At 37.0% G+C, this 18,021-nt stretch overlaps 1 protein-coding gene across 1 annotated transcript in view; it reads left to right on the top strand.

The window, feature by feature from the left end:
* ptpn13 (protein tyrosine phosphatase non-receptor type 13) overlaps positions 1-18,021 on the top strand; it is a 211,947-nt gene that overhangs the window by 104,289 nt on the left and 89,637 nt on the right. The window contains exons 13-22 of the mRNA XM_078401914.1: positions 628-778; positions 3,648-3,786; positions 4,641-4,793; positions 7,806-7,988; positions 8,740-8,902; positions 9,997-10,432; positions 11,658-11,767; positions 16,212-16,301; positions 16,641-16,748; positions 17,500-17,649. Coding sequence (XP_078258040.1) covers positions 628-778; positions 3,648-3,786; positions 4,641-4,793; positions 7,806-7,988; positions 8,740-8,902; positions 9,997-10,432; positions 11,658-11,767; positions 16,212-16,301; positions 16,641-16,748; positions 17,500-17,649 — 1,683 coding nt within the window. The remainder of the gene's footprint in view (positions 1-627; positions 779-3,647; positions 3,787-4,640; positions 4,794-7,805; positions 7,989-8,739; positions 8,903-9,996; positions 10,433-11,657; positions 11,768-16,211; positions 16,302-16,640; positions 16,749-17,499; positions 17,650-18,021) is intronic.

Below are 18,021 nucleotides of genomic sequence, written 5' to 3'. Positions count from 1 at the left end.
ATTTTTAACATATTTGAACCTGTCCATTTACATTTACGATCTTGCCACAACGAAGTGTACAAATACTTCTACTGTGTGAATCACTCTTCCTCACTCATGCTTTAACTTGATAAACCATAATACCTCCAATAATACCTTATCTCCATTAAATAGGAAGGATTTTCTAGTTTGATTCCAGCCTTTTGTGGTAGCGATCAATGCATTTATCATGGGAGTTGGGCTTCACTTCTTCCCCATCTAAAAACTGTTCATTGGTAATGAGAATCAGCCTGCTTTCACGAGTGTACTCTCAGATATTGCAACATGCAATTTCATTCGGTGTCTGACTTAGAGCATAATTCTAGTATCTTATACAATTATGTGCCTTTGTCACCAATTACACTCCAAATGTGTGGAGACAATTTCAATTATAGCATTCAAAAGGTGCTGGTAGGTATCTGAATGGAAAGAATTAGCAGGGTGAAGGAAGGACATAGGAGAGAGGTGTCAATGGGATTGCTCTTAGTCAGTTTGCAATATAATGAAGAATGGCATTAGGAGTGCTTGCAAACCTTTTAAGAATACAATATAAAATACATAAAATAACTTTAAATATATGAACTAAATATTTTTTTCATTGTTTTGTAGGGAATGAATTCTTTTTTGTTGATCTTGACTCTAAATTGTCCAAAGTGGCACCAGAAGGATGGAAAGATGCGAAGAAAAGGAACAGAATTGCAATAAATTTCAACCTTTTCCTGCGAATAAAATTCTTTGTAGATGATATGGACCTAATCCAGTAAGTACTTCCCATTCACCATGGGAAGGCTCGACTGTAACATCAGGAAACTCTTTAGGTTGACCAAATTAAGAACGCAAATATAAACGAAATGAGCAACACATTTGTGAGGGAAATTGGAAGAAACAAATTTAGAGCAATTGGTCAATAAACTAAAAACCATAGGGGTGGAATAAGTTGCAACCAGCTATTATCTGGAACTGTTCAGTGCAGTTAATATTAAAAATAACCCTCAAAAAGTAATTGCACAAGAACCATTCAGTTTATCATACCTAAAAGTTATTCAATGCTTGCCATAATTAGTTACTTTCAGAAATGGTTGGATTTGTAATCGTTCTCAATCCAACCTGATATTGGCATTGGTTTATTACTGTCACATGTACTGAGATGCAGTGAAATGCTTTTGTGTGTATTCCAGGCAAATCATACCATACATGAGTACAAACATACCTCCCTCTAACTTTCCCAGCCTCGCCTCAATTAAGGTTATCTACACTCTTTATTTATTGGTATTTATTTTTTAGTGTATCTTTTTTTTTTCTTCTTTTTTTTAATTTTTAATTTTTTAAAGCATATGTACAAATAATAATAAATGACAAACTGGTTATAGAGTTCAGTTTTTAAATTTTTAAAGAAAAAATAAAGATGGAAAGAGGCTGGAAAAAAAGACTATAAACTAATAGAGAGAGAGCAAAGAAAAAAGAGAATTACTAACATAAAGATTATGGGGATAGATCCGGGAGTTAATGAGTATAGTTGTACATCCAACCTTAAACTCAAGTTTTAACTTTAGTTTTAAATTTTAGTTTTGTGACAAACCCATTTACATTTTTAAAAATTCAATAAATGGAGACCATATTTTTTAAAATAGATCTGGTTTGTCAATTAAGGCAAACCTTATTTTTTCCAAATGCAAGGTCTCGGTATTTATTTTTTATGAAGAAATATAAACCTTTGAATTTTTGACATTGTGATTTTTTTTCGTCACTGTATTTTGACTATTGGTCTTCAGATATTGATTGTTTTCTAGTATATGGTACTATATATATATATCTGAATATCAGTTTAAAAAATAACTAAAATGAGGAGGCTCAAGTAAGCACAGTGTACCTTCTCTCCAACCCTTCCCAAATCCCCCGTACGGAGAGACTGCAGCACTTCTGCGATATTCTGTCAGTGATCCTGAGTTCCTTGCACCCCCTGCTGTTCACTGAAATTAGAGTAACACCAACAATCTATAGGTCTAAATGCCTTCAAAAGGAATCAACGTTCCAGAAACTGGATGCATTATAGCTTGTAACAAAGCAATCCAATTCCACCATTATCCACCAGATCATACCCTCCCAAAAAATGAAATCATGCTATTTAGTCTCTGTACCTTTAAAAACAATTGTTGTCTGATCTCATCTAGATGTAGGGGTGTTAAGGGAAAAAATTAAATGCTTTCCTATTTTTGGTACACTCATGGTACACTTTCTTTACCCTGCTCCCCTCTCAGCAAAGTATTAGAGCATATTATATTTTTTCAAACTACAGGAGATGCAACACCTATCCTCTCAGTTCCATCCTTCCCACCATCAGGGACCCAAATGTTGTTTGCAGGTGAAGCAACATTAACTTGCACTTCTTCCAAAGCAGAATACTGCTTTCAGCGTTCACAATGCTGTCTCTCCCCATCAAAGAAATCAAATGGAGTTTGGGTGATCACTTGGTGATCAGTATTAATTTCACAGAATTAGCCCAATGCTCCCAGTAGCTGGCCATCCCACACCCACTCCAAACTATCTTTCTCTGGCTTAGAGCACAGTTAAAACAAGGTCCAGTGCAAGCTTGAATAACATCCCATCTCGCATTATCTTGCAGCTGTCCGGAATAAATCCTGAATTTTGCAATTTTAGATCATTTTCTATCTCTGTCCATATCAGACCAGCTATTTCTGCTGTACGTCATCCATCTATGATGTTGGCTTAGTTTGTCTCGCACCAGTTGGACTGCCTGACCTTCAGGGCAGCTCCTGCAATCTGTGATTAACCACATATAATACAAAGAAACATAATCAACTTCTAACTAGCTTTGACTGGGCAGCTCATTCCCATGGTAAACCTAGCCTCACCCTGACACAGACAATCCCTTTGTCCCAATCATCCCTTCCACCACCATATCTGCGATTTAAAACTACCTTTTCCAGTTCTGATGAGGAATTTTCAATCTGAAATGATGACTGTTTCTCTTTCCACAGATGCTGCCTGACCTGCTGAATATTTCCAGTATTTTTAGATTTTATTTCACATTTTTTCAGTGTATCGCACCATCACTCCCTGTGTTCTCCCTATTTGAAGCCACTGAATGAATAATTTTTGTCTGTAAAATGTCATCTAATAGGACATAGTTTAAGAATGACTAAGTCAATTTCAATTGAGACCTTTAAATCAATGGAGAGCCAGTCTTACATCCCATGTGTCTGGGATGAAGTTAGGCTCTGGAATGAAAGGGCAACATTCCATCTCATTGAACCATCTATTCATTATGGTCATTGAGTCTCTGTGACCATATCTGAGACTAGGATAGTTATCTACTATTTTGTGCCTCTTAATTCTAAGTGCTTTGTGCATTGGTCGGGATAAAATTGAAGACTGCCTAAATTAGCTTTTTGCAGATCTCTTGCAGCTATCAAATGAGAGATATTGCATTTTCATCCTCTCGGACAGAGTTGCAGAACCAGTGTCCCTGATAAAAAATATATATCTTCTAAATCCTGCTGCTCTTAATTGTGAAACGAGGAACAAAAGCAAAATATATTGAATTAACATTATTAATTTCTAGTTTCAAGATGCATGGCACATTGTCGTTCTCTTTTTTTTTAATGAAGGCACACACTGACCAGACATCAGTACTATTTGCAGTTGCGAAGGGATATATTGGAGGAGAGGCTGCATTGCAACAATGAAACAGCTATGCTTCTTGCATCACTGGCTCTTCAGTCTGAATTTGGGGACTACCAACCCGAGGTATAGATCCATTTACTGCTCTGTGATTTTGTAAATAAGTTTTCAGATTCATTCTGCCCCTTGAACCATTTTCTCTTTTAATTTACACAACTGAAGATGTGTCTGAATGGTAGCAACATCACCTAGTGGTCACCCCCAAGAACAACACCAGTCAATTGTAGTGCAAACCTTAGGAATTGTAACATCTAGTCCTACTAATCAATCTGTGCTTACTCCTAACTCCTGGCTCTACAGATTTGAACTGGTACATTTAAAATAAATTGCTTCATATCTGTCTTTTCACAGATGCTGCCTGATCTGCTGATTGCATTTCAGTGTTTTTGTTAGCCTGGTTTTCTTATTTATTTTGCTGTGCAGTGTTGTTTCAGTAATTGGCATTGTCTTTTGTAATTTTAGAGAGAGTATCCCTGCGAGTGTATTAGTATAGTTTAGTTTATTGTCACGTGTACCGAGGTACAGTGAAAAGCTTTTGTGGTGTGCTAACCAGTCAGCGGAAGGACAATTCATGATTACAATCGAGCCATAATGTTTAGTACAAGGTAAAGTCTAATTAAAGATAGTCCAAGTCTTCAATGGGCTTGCTCAGGACTGCTCTCTTGTTATGGTAGGATGGTTCAGTTGCCTGATAACAGTTGGGAAGAAATTGTCCCAGAATCTGAAGGTGTGTGTTTTACACTTCTACACCTGTTACCTGATGAGAGAGGAAAAGTATAATATAATATAATCTGGAGAAAAGTTTGAAAACCAAAATTCAATTGAGTAAGAAATTGTATCTGATCCTCGCCTCCAAAAATATATTGTCCTAAACTACATCTTATCTGGAAAGTACTTAATTTGTTTCATTTCTGTTTCAGGTTCATGGGAGAACTTATTTCCGGCTGGAGCATTATGTACCAGTTGGAGTGGTCGAGACCTTGAATCAGTCTTACCTGAAGGAAGAGCTGCCTAAATTACACATCACATATTGTGGTGCCACTGAAACTGAATCTGAGCTTGAGTTTCTCAAGGTGATCCATTTTAACATAGAAATCGTGAGGAAGGATTGGAGGGGAGAGTTACATTTTTTTAAAATCATGATTAGAGTAAGAATTGAATGGTTGAGTCATTCGCCCCTAAAATTTGGACCATTTCAACTAGATTGTGCAATAATCTTTAACTTTTTCATGAGTGAATCTGTGGAATTCATTGCCACAGAAGGCTGTAGAGGCCAAGTCAATGGATACTTTTAAGGCAGAGATTGACAGATTCTTGATTAGTACGGGTGTCAGGGGTTATGGGGAGAAGACAGGCGACTAGGGTTGAGAGGGAAAGATAGTTCAGCCATGATTGAATGGGCCGAATGGCCTAATTCTGCTCCTAATAATTGTGAATATGAGGATGTGCTGATAATATAAAGCACAAGGGGAGAACATTTTGTTCAGGTTTTTTTTTTTTTTACTTTAATAAAATCAAATTATTACTTTTATTGGTATAAGGTGTATTTTGCTTGTCGATAAAGTTGTTAAACACATGTATTAGAGTGTTCAAGGTGTAAGGCAGACAAAAATATTATTTTACTCTTTCATGCCAGTATAATACTGGTTAGTTTGCCGCTGCAGCAATACTTTCTTAGAGTGAAGGGCTAGAAATAATTATGAATCTTTCTGATTTACTTATCACTAACTATGTTAGACTGAACCAGTAGTATCTATAAATCTGGTACATTTTAAACAAACCGGGAGTTTCCAGATTCTGAACTTTATCTGCAAATGTGCGGATATGAGAAAGTGATTTTGAAGTGTTCTGAAGTTGAATTTGAAGTGTTTAATGTTCGCTTTTTGATGTTGAATAATAAAGAAAAACATTTTTTTGTGTGTGCTGTTCTCCGGCTAATGCGATTTGGGTAATGAGCAATATTACAAAATAATTCCTAGATGCTTTATTCCTTTCTAACATTAGAAATGCCTGGATTAAGAATAGTACCACAATTAGTACCACGAGCTGCTCAAAAAACTTAATGCCACTTAATAATAAGTAAATACAATCAAATAAATAAATAAATAAATTAAGTATTTGAGATGCACATTTGCAGAGAATTGCACTTCATTACTACCTATTCATTGAAATGTTCAGCTTGTTATAATGTTTAGAGTTATAGTCAGAGCAGTAAACCACACATATAAATGAAAATACATGTTGCACAGCAATTTGGTGAAAATTATTAGGAATGGATTCTTGAGGCATGTGCATTACTTGTTTCCTTTTGTATTGGTATCTTTGTGATAGCTATCTTTTAAATGATTATGTAAGGTCATTCTCTAACCCACCCCACCGGACAACACCAATCCCAACAATCAAATTCCAACACAAGATCCATATTAACCAAGGTTACTTCTCATTCCTTGGGAGCCATGCATTAGGAAGGCAGACATTAATGGTGAACTTTACTAATCATAAGTGATAGGAGTAGAATTAGGCCATTCGGCGCATCAAGTCTATTCCGCCATTCAATCATGGCTGATCCGTCTCTCCCTCCTAACCCCATTCTCCTGCCTTCTCCCCATAACCTCTGACACCCGCATTAATCAAAAATATACCTGTCTAGTGCCACAGGTGCACCAGAATGCCAATCAGCTGTCTGAAGAAAAGTTTCTAAGACCAACATAGCATCAGCCTTATGGTTTGCTGAGATGATTCCTGCTCTCCTTGGTGCATGCCGGAGAGATGGATTACCCACAGTAATCATCTCAAAGTAAAGAATAGCTACCCACAAGGCACAACAGTCTCCTTAAAATCCACAGAACTACAGCAGAAGCAAGACATTCTTGAACCTGACAAAGTGCTTAAAAAATGTATTTAAAAATCCTAGATATCCACCATAATACTGCAATTAGATATAATATTAATAATAATAATAATAATATATTTATTTTATATAGCGCCTTAACACATGCACAAAGCGCTTTACAAATACAATTAACATAGAAACAAACAGACAAACAGACAAACTATCCTGACGGAAAAGCGGCGAATAATCAACGCCAGCGTCCTCTCACGTCAGGGTCCAGCAGTAGACATTAAAGAACACAAGACACACAGATACAATTTTTTACACAAAACAGCCATCACAGTGATTGCTCTAGGCATACCCTCACTGTGATGGAAGGCAAAGTCTTATCTCCTCCTCGTTCTTCTCCCGTGGCGCCACGAGGCGATCGAGGCTCCCAACCCCTTGAAGCCCCCACCGGGCGATGGAAAGTCCCAGGGTCGAGCCGAGCAGGCCGAAGAAAGTCCTGAGCCCCCACCGGGCGATGGAAAATGCCGCGGCCGAGCCACGCAGGGCGATGAGAGTCCTGAGCCCCCACCGGGCGATGTAAAGTGCTGCGGCCAGGCCACGCAGGGTGATGAAGGGCCTGCGGGCGGGTTGATCGTGCCTCGTGCTTCGGGGCGGTCGAAGCTGCTACGGCTGGAGCTCCCAAAAGCCGGTCGCCAGCCAGGGACCTGCGAACTCCCGATGTTGCGGTCTGCAGGGCCCACGGCCGAAGCCTCCGAGATGGTAAGTCCAGGCCCTGCGACCGGAGTCTTCAAGGTCGATCCCAGCTGGAGGCCGCCGACTCCACGATGTTAGGCCGTAGCGCGAACGGAGATACGACACGGTAAAGGTCGCATCTCCGTTGAGGAGGAGATTTAAAAAAAGGTTTCCCCCAACCCCCCCACCACCCCCCTACATACACAGAATTAAAAATAAAACAAAACGTACATTTAACATCAACAATGACAAAAAAACACCAAAAAAAAAACCGGAGAGACTGCCGGTGAGCCGCAGCTGCAGAACACTGCAGAACATATTCATGCGCTTGGGCCAATGCTACCACAGGCCAATAATATTTTGGTTCAGCTCCATAAAGACATTTTCATTAGAGCTCCATAGCTTATATGTTTGACATCGGAAATTGTGGTGTATGTTGCTTTTTGAGTCACTCTGGATGTGTGCTTATGTATCTATGACATATTTTCTTTAATTTCTTCTTGACTTTCAGGTATGCCAGAAACTGCCTGAATATGGAGTGCTGTTCCATTGGGTTTTACCAGAAAAGAAATCGCATACTGGAATTAATCTAGGCATTTGTTCAAAGGGTGTAATTGTTTATATGTTACAAAATGGGGTCAGAACAGAAGTCCTTCGATTTCCATGGAGAGATACAAAAAAAATCTCTTTCAACGTAAGTGTATTCTAGTTTTGATGTATCATTTAGAGTAGCTATGGCTGGTTTATTATTCCGGACAAGTTCTTGACCCAAAACTTCAGCTATCCTTCTGCCACCCCAGGTGCTGTCTGACCTGCTGTTTATCCAATAATTTGAGGGTTTTGTGCTCTAGATTCTATCATCTGCAGTTTCTTGCATCTCATACATATTTTGTTTACTCATATAACATGCTCATAGTGTTCTGAGAGATATTGATGCTGAAAATATTTTAATGAACTTTTTAAAAGCAGTTGATCAGTTTTGGATCAGCTTTATTTCAGAGGTGAAAGAACAGCTGTAACTCACAAACACCCCCCCCCCCCCCCCCCCCCCACCCATTCTGGTACACAGTACTCAGAAATACCAATTGACTTATCTACAGATTTCTCTTATTTACCATTTGGTATATTTTTCCAGTAGTATTTCAGACATTTAAAAACAAATAGTTTTCTCAATGTGACTTGAATTGATTTAGAAGCAGGAATTATCATTTGTCCTTTGATGCATAAAGAATAGAGCAATTTTAACTGATTTAAGTTTATTCATTAAAGTTACATATTAAGTTATAATTAAATAAAGCTATGCAGTGTTGATAGTGATTTCACTTCATTTTGGATGAATCTTTTGCATCAGAACACAAATAAAGTTCCATCGTGTTCAAGAACTGTAATGCTCTATCAATTTCTGCTACATTCCAAAATCAATATTGTCTTCCTAATTTATGCAGAGAAAGAAGATTACATTACAGAATACTTCGGATGGCATTAAACATTTGTTTCAGACAGATAGCAGCAAGACCTGTCAATATCTGTTGCATCTGGTCTCATCCCAGCACAAATTTCAGCTGCAGATGAGGGCACGAAAGAACAATCAGAACCTGGAGGAAATTGGTACGGATGCAAATATCTATCTGTTTAGTTTATTGTTTATTGTCACGTGTACCGAGATATAGTGAAAAGCTTTTGTTGAGTGCTAATCAGTCAGCAAAGGACAATACATGATTACAATCGATCCATTTACAGTGCATAGATGCATGATAAGGGAATAATGTTTCATTTCATGTGCTTTGTTGTGCATTGTGTGGATATTAGTGCTTTCTTAACTTTTAAAATCATGTGTTTAAAAATTGAAAAGAACATTTTTAAATGATTAAAATATTTCCCATTTCCATATTTAATATCCTAATGCCAGTTCTATTTTAAATAAGATTGTCACGAATATTATGCAACTGATTATGAGGCAGACCCCTTTAATGTGGAGTATTATGTACTTCAGGATTTTAACATTCTTTTTGGAAAAATACATCAAAGTACATTGGAAAAGACTGTGGTGTTGATTGTCAGAAATGTAAATGTGATCTTCACCTGGATTAATATATTCTTGAAACAGATACTCAAACAGATTAGATTGTTCCGTTTTTTACCCCAGGGATACGTTAACAGCAACATATAGAGACTTGAATCTGTAAACATTCATCTTTTTTGGAAATAATATGAGTGTGAATGTGATATTATGAGTTTAGCTGAGATATGCTCTGAGAGCAATGTTTGCACACTCAGTAATTTGACACAAAAGGTAACAAATTCAGTAGCTAAACTATTGATGGTATCCAAAGATGACCATTAGGATTGCAATTTACAAAATTAGTTGAGAAATAAGTTTGCTTTATTCAAAATTTTCTAGATTACTCTGAGTAATATTGCAAAATGTAATGATGGTGACTGCACACATCCTTTAAGACTTCGGTCCATTGGACCATTACCAACTAAAACGTTAAACATTCAATATCACCATGGACAATAAGACTTTCCCATAATGAGTAAAATAAAATCAAAATGCCATGAATATCTGCTATCTTTTCTCATGACGAACAGATGGGGAATAGTGTGAAGCTGGAAAGATTTAGTAATGTCATTACAGAAGAGATTGGGATGTGAAAAATTGTATGTGTACTGAATTCACTTTTCTCTCTTTTTTGCTTTAGAAAGTTTATCTATCAACAGTCTGAACTACAATGGAGACTCGGCAGGTTTATTCAGCATGGGCAGAGTGAATAGTAGTTCCAGTCTTGCTGTCAGTGCATACAGCAAAATAACTGATCAGTCACAATTTACACGATCTGAACTTCTGAAACGCATGTCCAGGTCAGAGGCAGCCTTGAACCAGCCCCTGCATAGCATCTCAAAAGACAAGATGTACAGAACATTATGGGAGCAATATCCTCCCATCCTCAGTAAATCTCACTATGACCTTCGTCAGGTTTCTGACTCAAAACGAAGAAGCACCCCCATTTTTAGCAGTCAGCTCATTCACCCTTCACATCTGTTGCTAGATGGGGCGACTGAACTCAAAATGAAACATCCACCTCACCGCTCAGACACAGAGTCTGTGGCAGAAAGTGAGCAGCTGATCAAGAGCAGGTATGTTTCTCCATGAGGGATGGCTCTAGATGAGAAATAGGTTTGTGGTGTTAGAAACAGATAATCAAACCTGCTTTACCAACTAAATAAATGGCTAAAGTTTAGGATTGATTGATTAATTGGTTGATTGATTGACAGTTACAGCATGGAAACAGGCCCTTAAACCCACTGCGTTTACACTGACCATCAATCACGTGTTTACACTGACCATTGATCACCCATTTACGCTAGTTCTTTCTGTATCGGCTGTTCCAGGTGTCACCTTTTATACATCAGTGAGACCAAGCGCAGGCTCAGCGTTCGTTTAGCTGAACACCGCCGTTCAGTCCGCCTTAACCTACCTGAACTCCCGGTGGCTCAGCACTTTAACTCCCCCTCCCTTTCCCAATCTCCAGATGCTGCCTGTCCCGCTGAGTTACTCCAGCATTTTGTGTCTACAATCTAAATGCACTCGGGTTTGAATGTCTGATGACTGCCCATTGCATGATACAGTGGCAGAGCAGTTCTGGCAACCCAGGTTCAATCCAAATCTCTGGTGTTGTTTAGAAGAAAAGAAGAGAGAATTTTGAAAAGAAGAGGGAATTTATCATTTTGTATTTATATTTGAGTTTATGCTTGTCACAAAATGACAATGCTACAAGCTTAATTAGCAATTATACATGTATAAGAGGGTGGACAATTTCCATCCTGGAATAAAACAGGGATTATTTTAGTTTTAGCAGAAACCGAAACATATGAAAATATGTAAAATATCAGATTTTTTTTTAATAAGCATTTATTCTCTGGATGCTGCTGTTGAGGTTGGATACTGCTCTTCCTTATTTGCTTAGTTATTAATACATCTATAAACAAATTCATGTCATTAAAGTAGTGTGTATTATTTTCCTCATTTTTAAAGTAAATGATATGGTCAAATTTAAATAAAAACCAATTTGTCATGCTGCCTCTTGCTCAAATCACAAAGAGACGGGATCAATATTTTTTTAATTTGCAGATGAATTAATAAGTGATTTCTCCAAAAGTATTAAATTAAAATGTTTTGGTGTTTCTTTGTCACGTGACAAGTAGTTTGCTTTTATTACTCAATCTAATTTAATTCAGGGACTAGCTGTTATGGGGACTGTTGTATGTAAAAGATAGTTTAATTTAATTTTTTAATTTTAAATTTTTTTATGTCTGTCATTCATTTCTCTTCCATTTTATCATTTTTATTATTTTGTTCAAGTATCATCTGTCCAAAGAAGACTCAGGCTGCCTTACACCGAAGCCCTGCCCGAAGAATTCGTGCACATGATTCATCATCTGCTGAAGACTCTAATCAGGCAAATGCCATAGGTCAGAAACAAAATATTTGACAGAATTACCAATTGGGTTTATACATGCACAATAAAAGCTAGTGTGAACTTCAAGGGATTATGTTTAAGGATCATATCCTAATTTTACCCGCTTCATTTCTTTTTTTTTTCTGAGTACAGTCAATTTTTCTTCATTAATAAATTGTCCAAACAGTATTAATACACATTCTAAGCGGCAAATACCATTTCCATATGGGGCAACACAATGGTGCTGCTTGTAGATCTGTGGCCTTATAGCTCTAGTGACCTGCATTCAATCCTGAACTTCCATTGCTGCCTGAGTGGAATTTGCCCACTATCTCTAATGGCCTTTGGATTTGCAATGGTTGCTCTGGTTCCTTCCCACATCCCAAAAATATGTGGGGTGGTAAGTTAATTGGCTCCTTATCTGGTTGGGTGGAAGAATGTGGAGGACCGATGGGAACGTGGAGAAAAAATGGTTAATGTAGGGTCAGTGTAAAAGACTAGTTGATAGGAGCTTGGACTGACATCTATTCAGTTCACAGTTCTCATGTTAATTCTCAGTGCCATTGGCCACTCCTGATCTGACCTTTCTGCATTTGGCCTCTTGCCCTATTATGGTGGAGCTCAATGGAACCTCAAGGCAAGAATTACATCTTCTGACATGACACATTATAAACTTAAGGACACTGAATTCAACAATTTCAGATAATCAATCTTGCGAGCAATGAATCTCACATTTCTAGGATTCAATTTACTTTTCTCTCTCCTCTTCTGATATGCTCATTTCATTTCACTGCACATCGTGTATGTGTATGTGACAAATAAATTTGACTTGACTTGATGCTATGTTCACTTGTCTCCTATTTTCGACTTCCCTCTCTTTCAGTCAGCATCACCATCTCTTGTATCACACAGTCATTCCTGGTCACCCTGTTACAGGCATTATATGTAGGAAGGAACTGCAGATCCTGTCCCACTGAGTTACTCCAGTATTTTGTGTCTGTTACAGAAATTGTTCTCTTGTTACGCATTCATTCACAGGATTGTGGGCATGCCACAAAAAGCTAACATTTATTGTCAATCCCTAATTGCCCTGAACTGAGAGACAAGAATCAATTGCTCCTTACCAGATGTGTTAAGGATGACAGCCTTCCTCACCTGAAGGGCATTGGTGAACCAGATGGACTGTTAACAACAATCCACTGGTTTTATGGTTACAATGATGTAAAATTTAGTATTTATTTAATGACTGGAATTTAAATTCCCCAACTATCATGTTGTGATTTGTACTTATGCCTCAGGTCATTCATCCAGGGCTCTGACTAATGGACCAGTAATTTAACCAATATATCACTGCACCTGTCTCTGTTCTCCACAATTTAAAACGTGTTTCCTTTAAGACTTTCCCTAGTTCTGATGAAATTTCATTGGCCCGAAATGTTAATGTTGTGTCTCTCTTCACTGATGCTGCTTAACCAGCTGTTCCTGCATTTTCTGCATTATTTAAGATTTTCATAACTTTTAAATTTTCTTTTAAATAGAAAGCTCTGGTGACTACCAGTCTGAAGTATTATTGTATCATTAATAACTTAACTAGGGATAATAATGGTTTATTCCACAGCAGGTCAATGCTTAATAATAAACTACTTGATGCACACAGATTGTGTGATGGGCCAGTTCATGTCTGACCTGGTCTGTCAGCCCACAATCTATGCACACCTGCACTTATCTGGGACCTAAAACAGGCACAAAAAGCTGGAGTAACTCAGTGGATCAGGCAGCATCTCTGGAGAAAAGGAATAGGTGACATTTCAGGTAGAGACCCTGCCTGACCCGTTGAGACCCTTTTTGTGTCTGTCTTCGGTTTAAACCAGTGTCTGCAGTTCCTCTCTACACACCTATCTGGGACCTACTCAGCTTCATTCTTTGCTTTGTTCTAACATATAATTAATATAATTAGTGCATATTATATTATTATTAATAATATAATTAATTTTCTGATGCCAGGAGAAACCCAAAACATTAAAAATTAAGGTCCTGTAATATCAGTATAGTGTGGGGATTAGCATTCCTTAGTGCTTAGTAAAGTTCATTAAAAACTAAATGGGTATGATTACTTGAAATATTCTGCAAAAAATACTAATTCTAACATTTCTTAGCTTTTTATAACATTATAACATTTTAGCATATATTAATACATATTACCTATGTTGAGTCTGAAAGGCGATGAGGCCTTAGGTGATGTAACACAGAGGCTTTGCCCCAGAATACCAGTGACTGCCTTGACAGAAGTCAAGGCTGTGGGACAGTTGTTAAATATCCAGCAATTATCAGGTGTGGTTTGTGGCAAAATAACAATGTTGCCCAAAGCATTCTTTATTTCAATGAGTTAAGTTTGCATTTGCTGTACTTTACTGTCTTCAAGTAAAACAGAAATGGTTAGAATGCATGAAGATTCTATTCACTTCTGAGTAAATTATTTTTGTCATGAAGACAAATCTCTTTATACGTTTGCACATTGTCTTTAAATAATACAAGTAAGAGAACAACTATGATAAATCTGCAGACTATGCGCCTTAATCCATCTCAGCTGTAATGGTGAAGTAATTATTTGATTCTTTCTTTGGTTAATTATGTTCAAACTTTACTGTACCTTAAATTGGATGGCATATTTGCCCAAGGTACTTTTGTACCACAGCTGTAGTGTTCTGTTACATGCTACATTAATTTATAGAGTAGGAAAGAACTGCAGATGTTGGTTTAGCACTTTAACTCCCGTTCCCATTCCCAATCTGACCTTTCTGTCCTGGCCCTCCATTGTCAGAGTGAGGCCCAGCGCAAATTGGAGGAACATCACCTCATATTTCGCTTGGGTAGCTTGCACCCCAGCAGTATGAACATTGACTTCTCTAACTTCAAATAGCCCTTGCTTTCCCTCTAACTCCATCCCCTTGCCCTTCCCATTTCTCCCACCAGTCTTACTGTCTCAGACTACATTCTATCATGGTCCCGCCCACACCCCTGATATCAGTCTGAAGAAGGGTCTTGACCCGAAACGTCACCCATTCCTTCTCTCCAGAGATGCTGCCTGTCCCGCTGAGTTACTCCAGCATTTTGTGTTTACCATAATTTGTAGAGTATTGTGATGCAAAGGCAGCTGAATTTGAGCTGATTGAGCATCAGAGTTCAAGGGGAGTTAAATACTCTGAAAGAAGGACAATAGTCTCAATTTTTTTCTTCTTTTTCTAAGATGTATTTGATTTGCTGATGCTGGAACAAATTCAAAACAATAAAAAAATTAAGCTCCTATAATATTGGTATAGTCAGGGGGTTAGCATACTTTAGTTCTTAGCAAAGTTCATAATAATTACCTGAAATATTGTGAAAGAAATATTAAATCTAAAATTTCTTATTTTATAACTCAACATTCTAAAATTTATGAATACATATTACTGTATATTTTTTAATCAGGAATTAGTATATACAGTTTTGAGATCCCATCAGACCCTGCTGCCTTGTCGACCAATGGTAGGCAACAGAGCAAACTCAGTTTACAATGCCCAAGTGGCTTCATGGTTTTATGTCTTGGCGTGAATGTAGAACAATCCATGATAATTGGCCATTATTAGATTTTGATGAATGCTTTTCATGCATCTTAAGAAACTGAAAACTTGTGCAATATAAAACAAACAGCGTTTCTTGGGATGAATTTATGTATAATTGACACAATTGTTATAGGAATGCATAATTGGTGTGTATACACGAACAGCCTTTAAAATACAAATAAAGGAGTAATAGACTCAAATTTAAACATTAATATTCTAATGATTGTATAAAGCATAGCAACATCTATAACATTTTATTTGATTATTGTTTAATTGGGCTCTTTAAAATACAAATAAGCAAAAGCAAATCCATAACTAACCATTATTTTGTTTCTAGAAGGATGCATTTTGGGCAGCTTTTTTTTGTTTCTAATCAAAAGTTTGAGCATTAATTAGAGTTGTAACCCTTTTAATTATCCGTTTGAATTGTTGTGTGCCCTATTATTTGATTTCTGTACAATTGTTTTTCACACTCCCTAAATTGCTATTTCTACGTATGTTGAGACTATGGTGTATTAATCAGCTTTATAAGGAGAAGCGACTGTATTTTTTAAATAGTTTTTAATTCTAATTATTGGGTGCTTAAAAGAAATTGAAGATGGTTATAGTTGGTTGGTGGAGGTGGGGTATCATAATTATTGTCAAGAGTGTACTTGGCAGATTGGCACAGTAATTTAAACATTTTCCAGTGCACAGACAAAAGGTTTGAGATGTGTAAATCAAACTATTTTAAATTCTATTTTCAACGATGAAATCAATCGTATTTCCTTTTTTTAAAAGTTGACTTTTTCCATATGGTAATTTATCTAATTATTGATCATATTGCCTAACTTTTGAACTATTCATGTTTGACAGGTACTCTTCATCAGAAATTTAGTACTTTGCCTTCACCAGAAAGGGAGCTTAGATGTATAAAGCTGAAGAAGGATGTAAAACATGGTTTGGGTATGTTGACTCGGTGTGTTTGGTTGATTAATCAATGGGTGAAATAATGATATGTAGCTGTTGAAATAATTTTAGCATCAATGATTTTAATGTAAAGATCAAAGACAAATATGTAAAAGCTTTCTGTACGGTAAAAGCCAAAACAATGTTTTTATTGCTGCTTTGACTAAATAATAACAAAGACATAAAACGACATTGGGTGAAAAAGTGAATTTAAATTGAGATGCTTAGCATCAGTATGTTACAAATCATGATAAGTTGTTACAAAGCAATGGGCAAAAGATCAAGAATCATAAACCATCTAATAGTACAACTATTCAAACTATTGCATAAAAATAGGTTTTCAGATTGTTGGCGGATCAAAGACAGGAAAGCTGGACACGGGTTTTTTTGTCACCACCATCTTGCCAGGAGGCCCAGCGGAACTCGACCGGCAGCTGAACCCAGGTACTGTATCACATTTGTTGTGCATGGTAAGTAGGATAGAAGGTGTTAAATATTCTTGATTTCTCCAGCATTGCACCTCCAGCCTATCTGTTGAGTGCATGAATTGTCAAGCAATGAGTCTCTAAGTCATGTTATTAAAGGGAACAGGAAGAGGAGCCATCAATGTTGAGATTTCCTCAGCACAAAGCACTTCAATCTGGTAGCTAAGTAGGAAATGGGAGCCCAGGGTGGATCTGTGGCCTCAGCTGATAAAGTCCATTTTCTTTTGTATGTTTAAAAGTATTTCTCCAATCTCCAATTGTATTCCCAACAAAGATGGGCAATGCCTCAGCTGGTTGGCCAATCACACTGCAGCTTCTGATCTTTACAGCAAGTAATCATCAAGGTGTGTCCATTAGTGTTTTATTTTGGAACAACACTTGATATCATTTGGTATTTATTATAGTTTGTGGTGTTCATTTAAAGTTTTTATTAATTGATATTTTAAACCAATTGGCCAGTTTGTTGAAACATTTTGTAATGTAAACATCTTCAAAACGTCACAAGTTTGTTGTGGTCCATTGCATTGGGGCTTTTATTTAAATATTCCATTTGGTATTTTAATAAAATGCAACATTGACCATATGTTAAAATATTGGAATAAATGTAATAAATGTTTTAAGGCTACTTTATTATTTTTTGAAAGAGCACCAACATTTTTTGTGAAATTGGCAATTTTGTTAAATGACAATTATGTTTTTGCTGTATACAGGTGATCGTTTGATATCTGTAAATGGAATCAACTTAGAAGGTGTTGCACACATTGCAGCAGTGGAAATTTTACAAAATGCCCCTGAAGATGTCACCCTGGTGGTCTCTCAGCCGAAAGAGAAACTTTACAGAAGAACTGACATTCCTTCCGGTACGAATCCTCTATTTTAAGAATAAAAATCTGCTACAATGAAGTATAATAATTTTATGAATAAGGACAGAGAATGTGGAGTTGGGAATATGCAGCAGAATGGATCTGAAAATTAAAGTAATAACAAATGCTGGATATCCTGAGGATAATACAGAAAATGTTGGAGATACTCAGCAGGTTAAGCAGCATCTTTAAAGAGAGAAACAGAGTTAACGATTCAGACTCTCATTGGAAGAAGTGCAGCAAGTCCTGCCAGCATGGGCTCTGAGACCTTTCCACTGTTTTTCACAGGTCTACGGAAATCGTTGGAAAAATCTTGAGTTTTGATTATTTTGTAATTACTTGGAAGAAAATATAATAGTCAAGATTATA

The sequence above is a fragment of the Rhinoraja longicauda genome, chromosome 1 (assembly GCF_053455715.1).
Source record: "Rhinoraja longicauda isolate Sanriku21f chromosome 1, sRhiLon1.1, whole genome shotgun sequence".
Taxonomy (NCBI): domain Eukaryota; kingdom Metazoa; phylum Chordata; class Chondrichthyes; order Rajiformes; family Arhynchobatidae; genus Rhinoraja; species Rhinoraja longicauda.
This window is presented reverse-complemented; position numbering and strand designations above follow the sequence as displayed.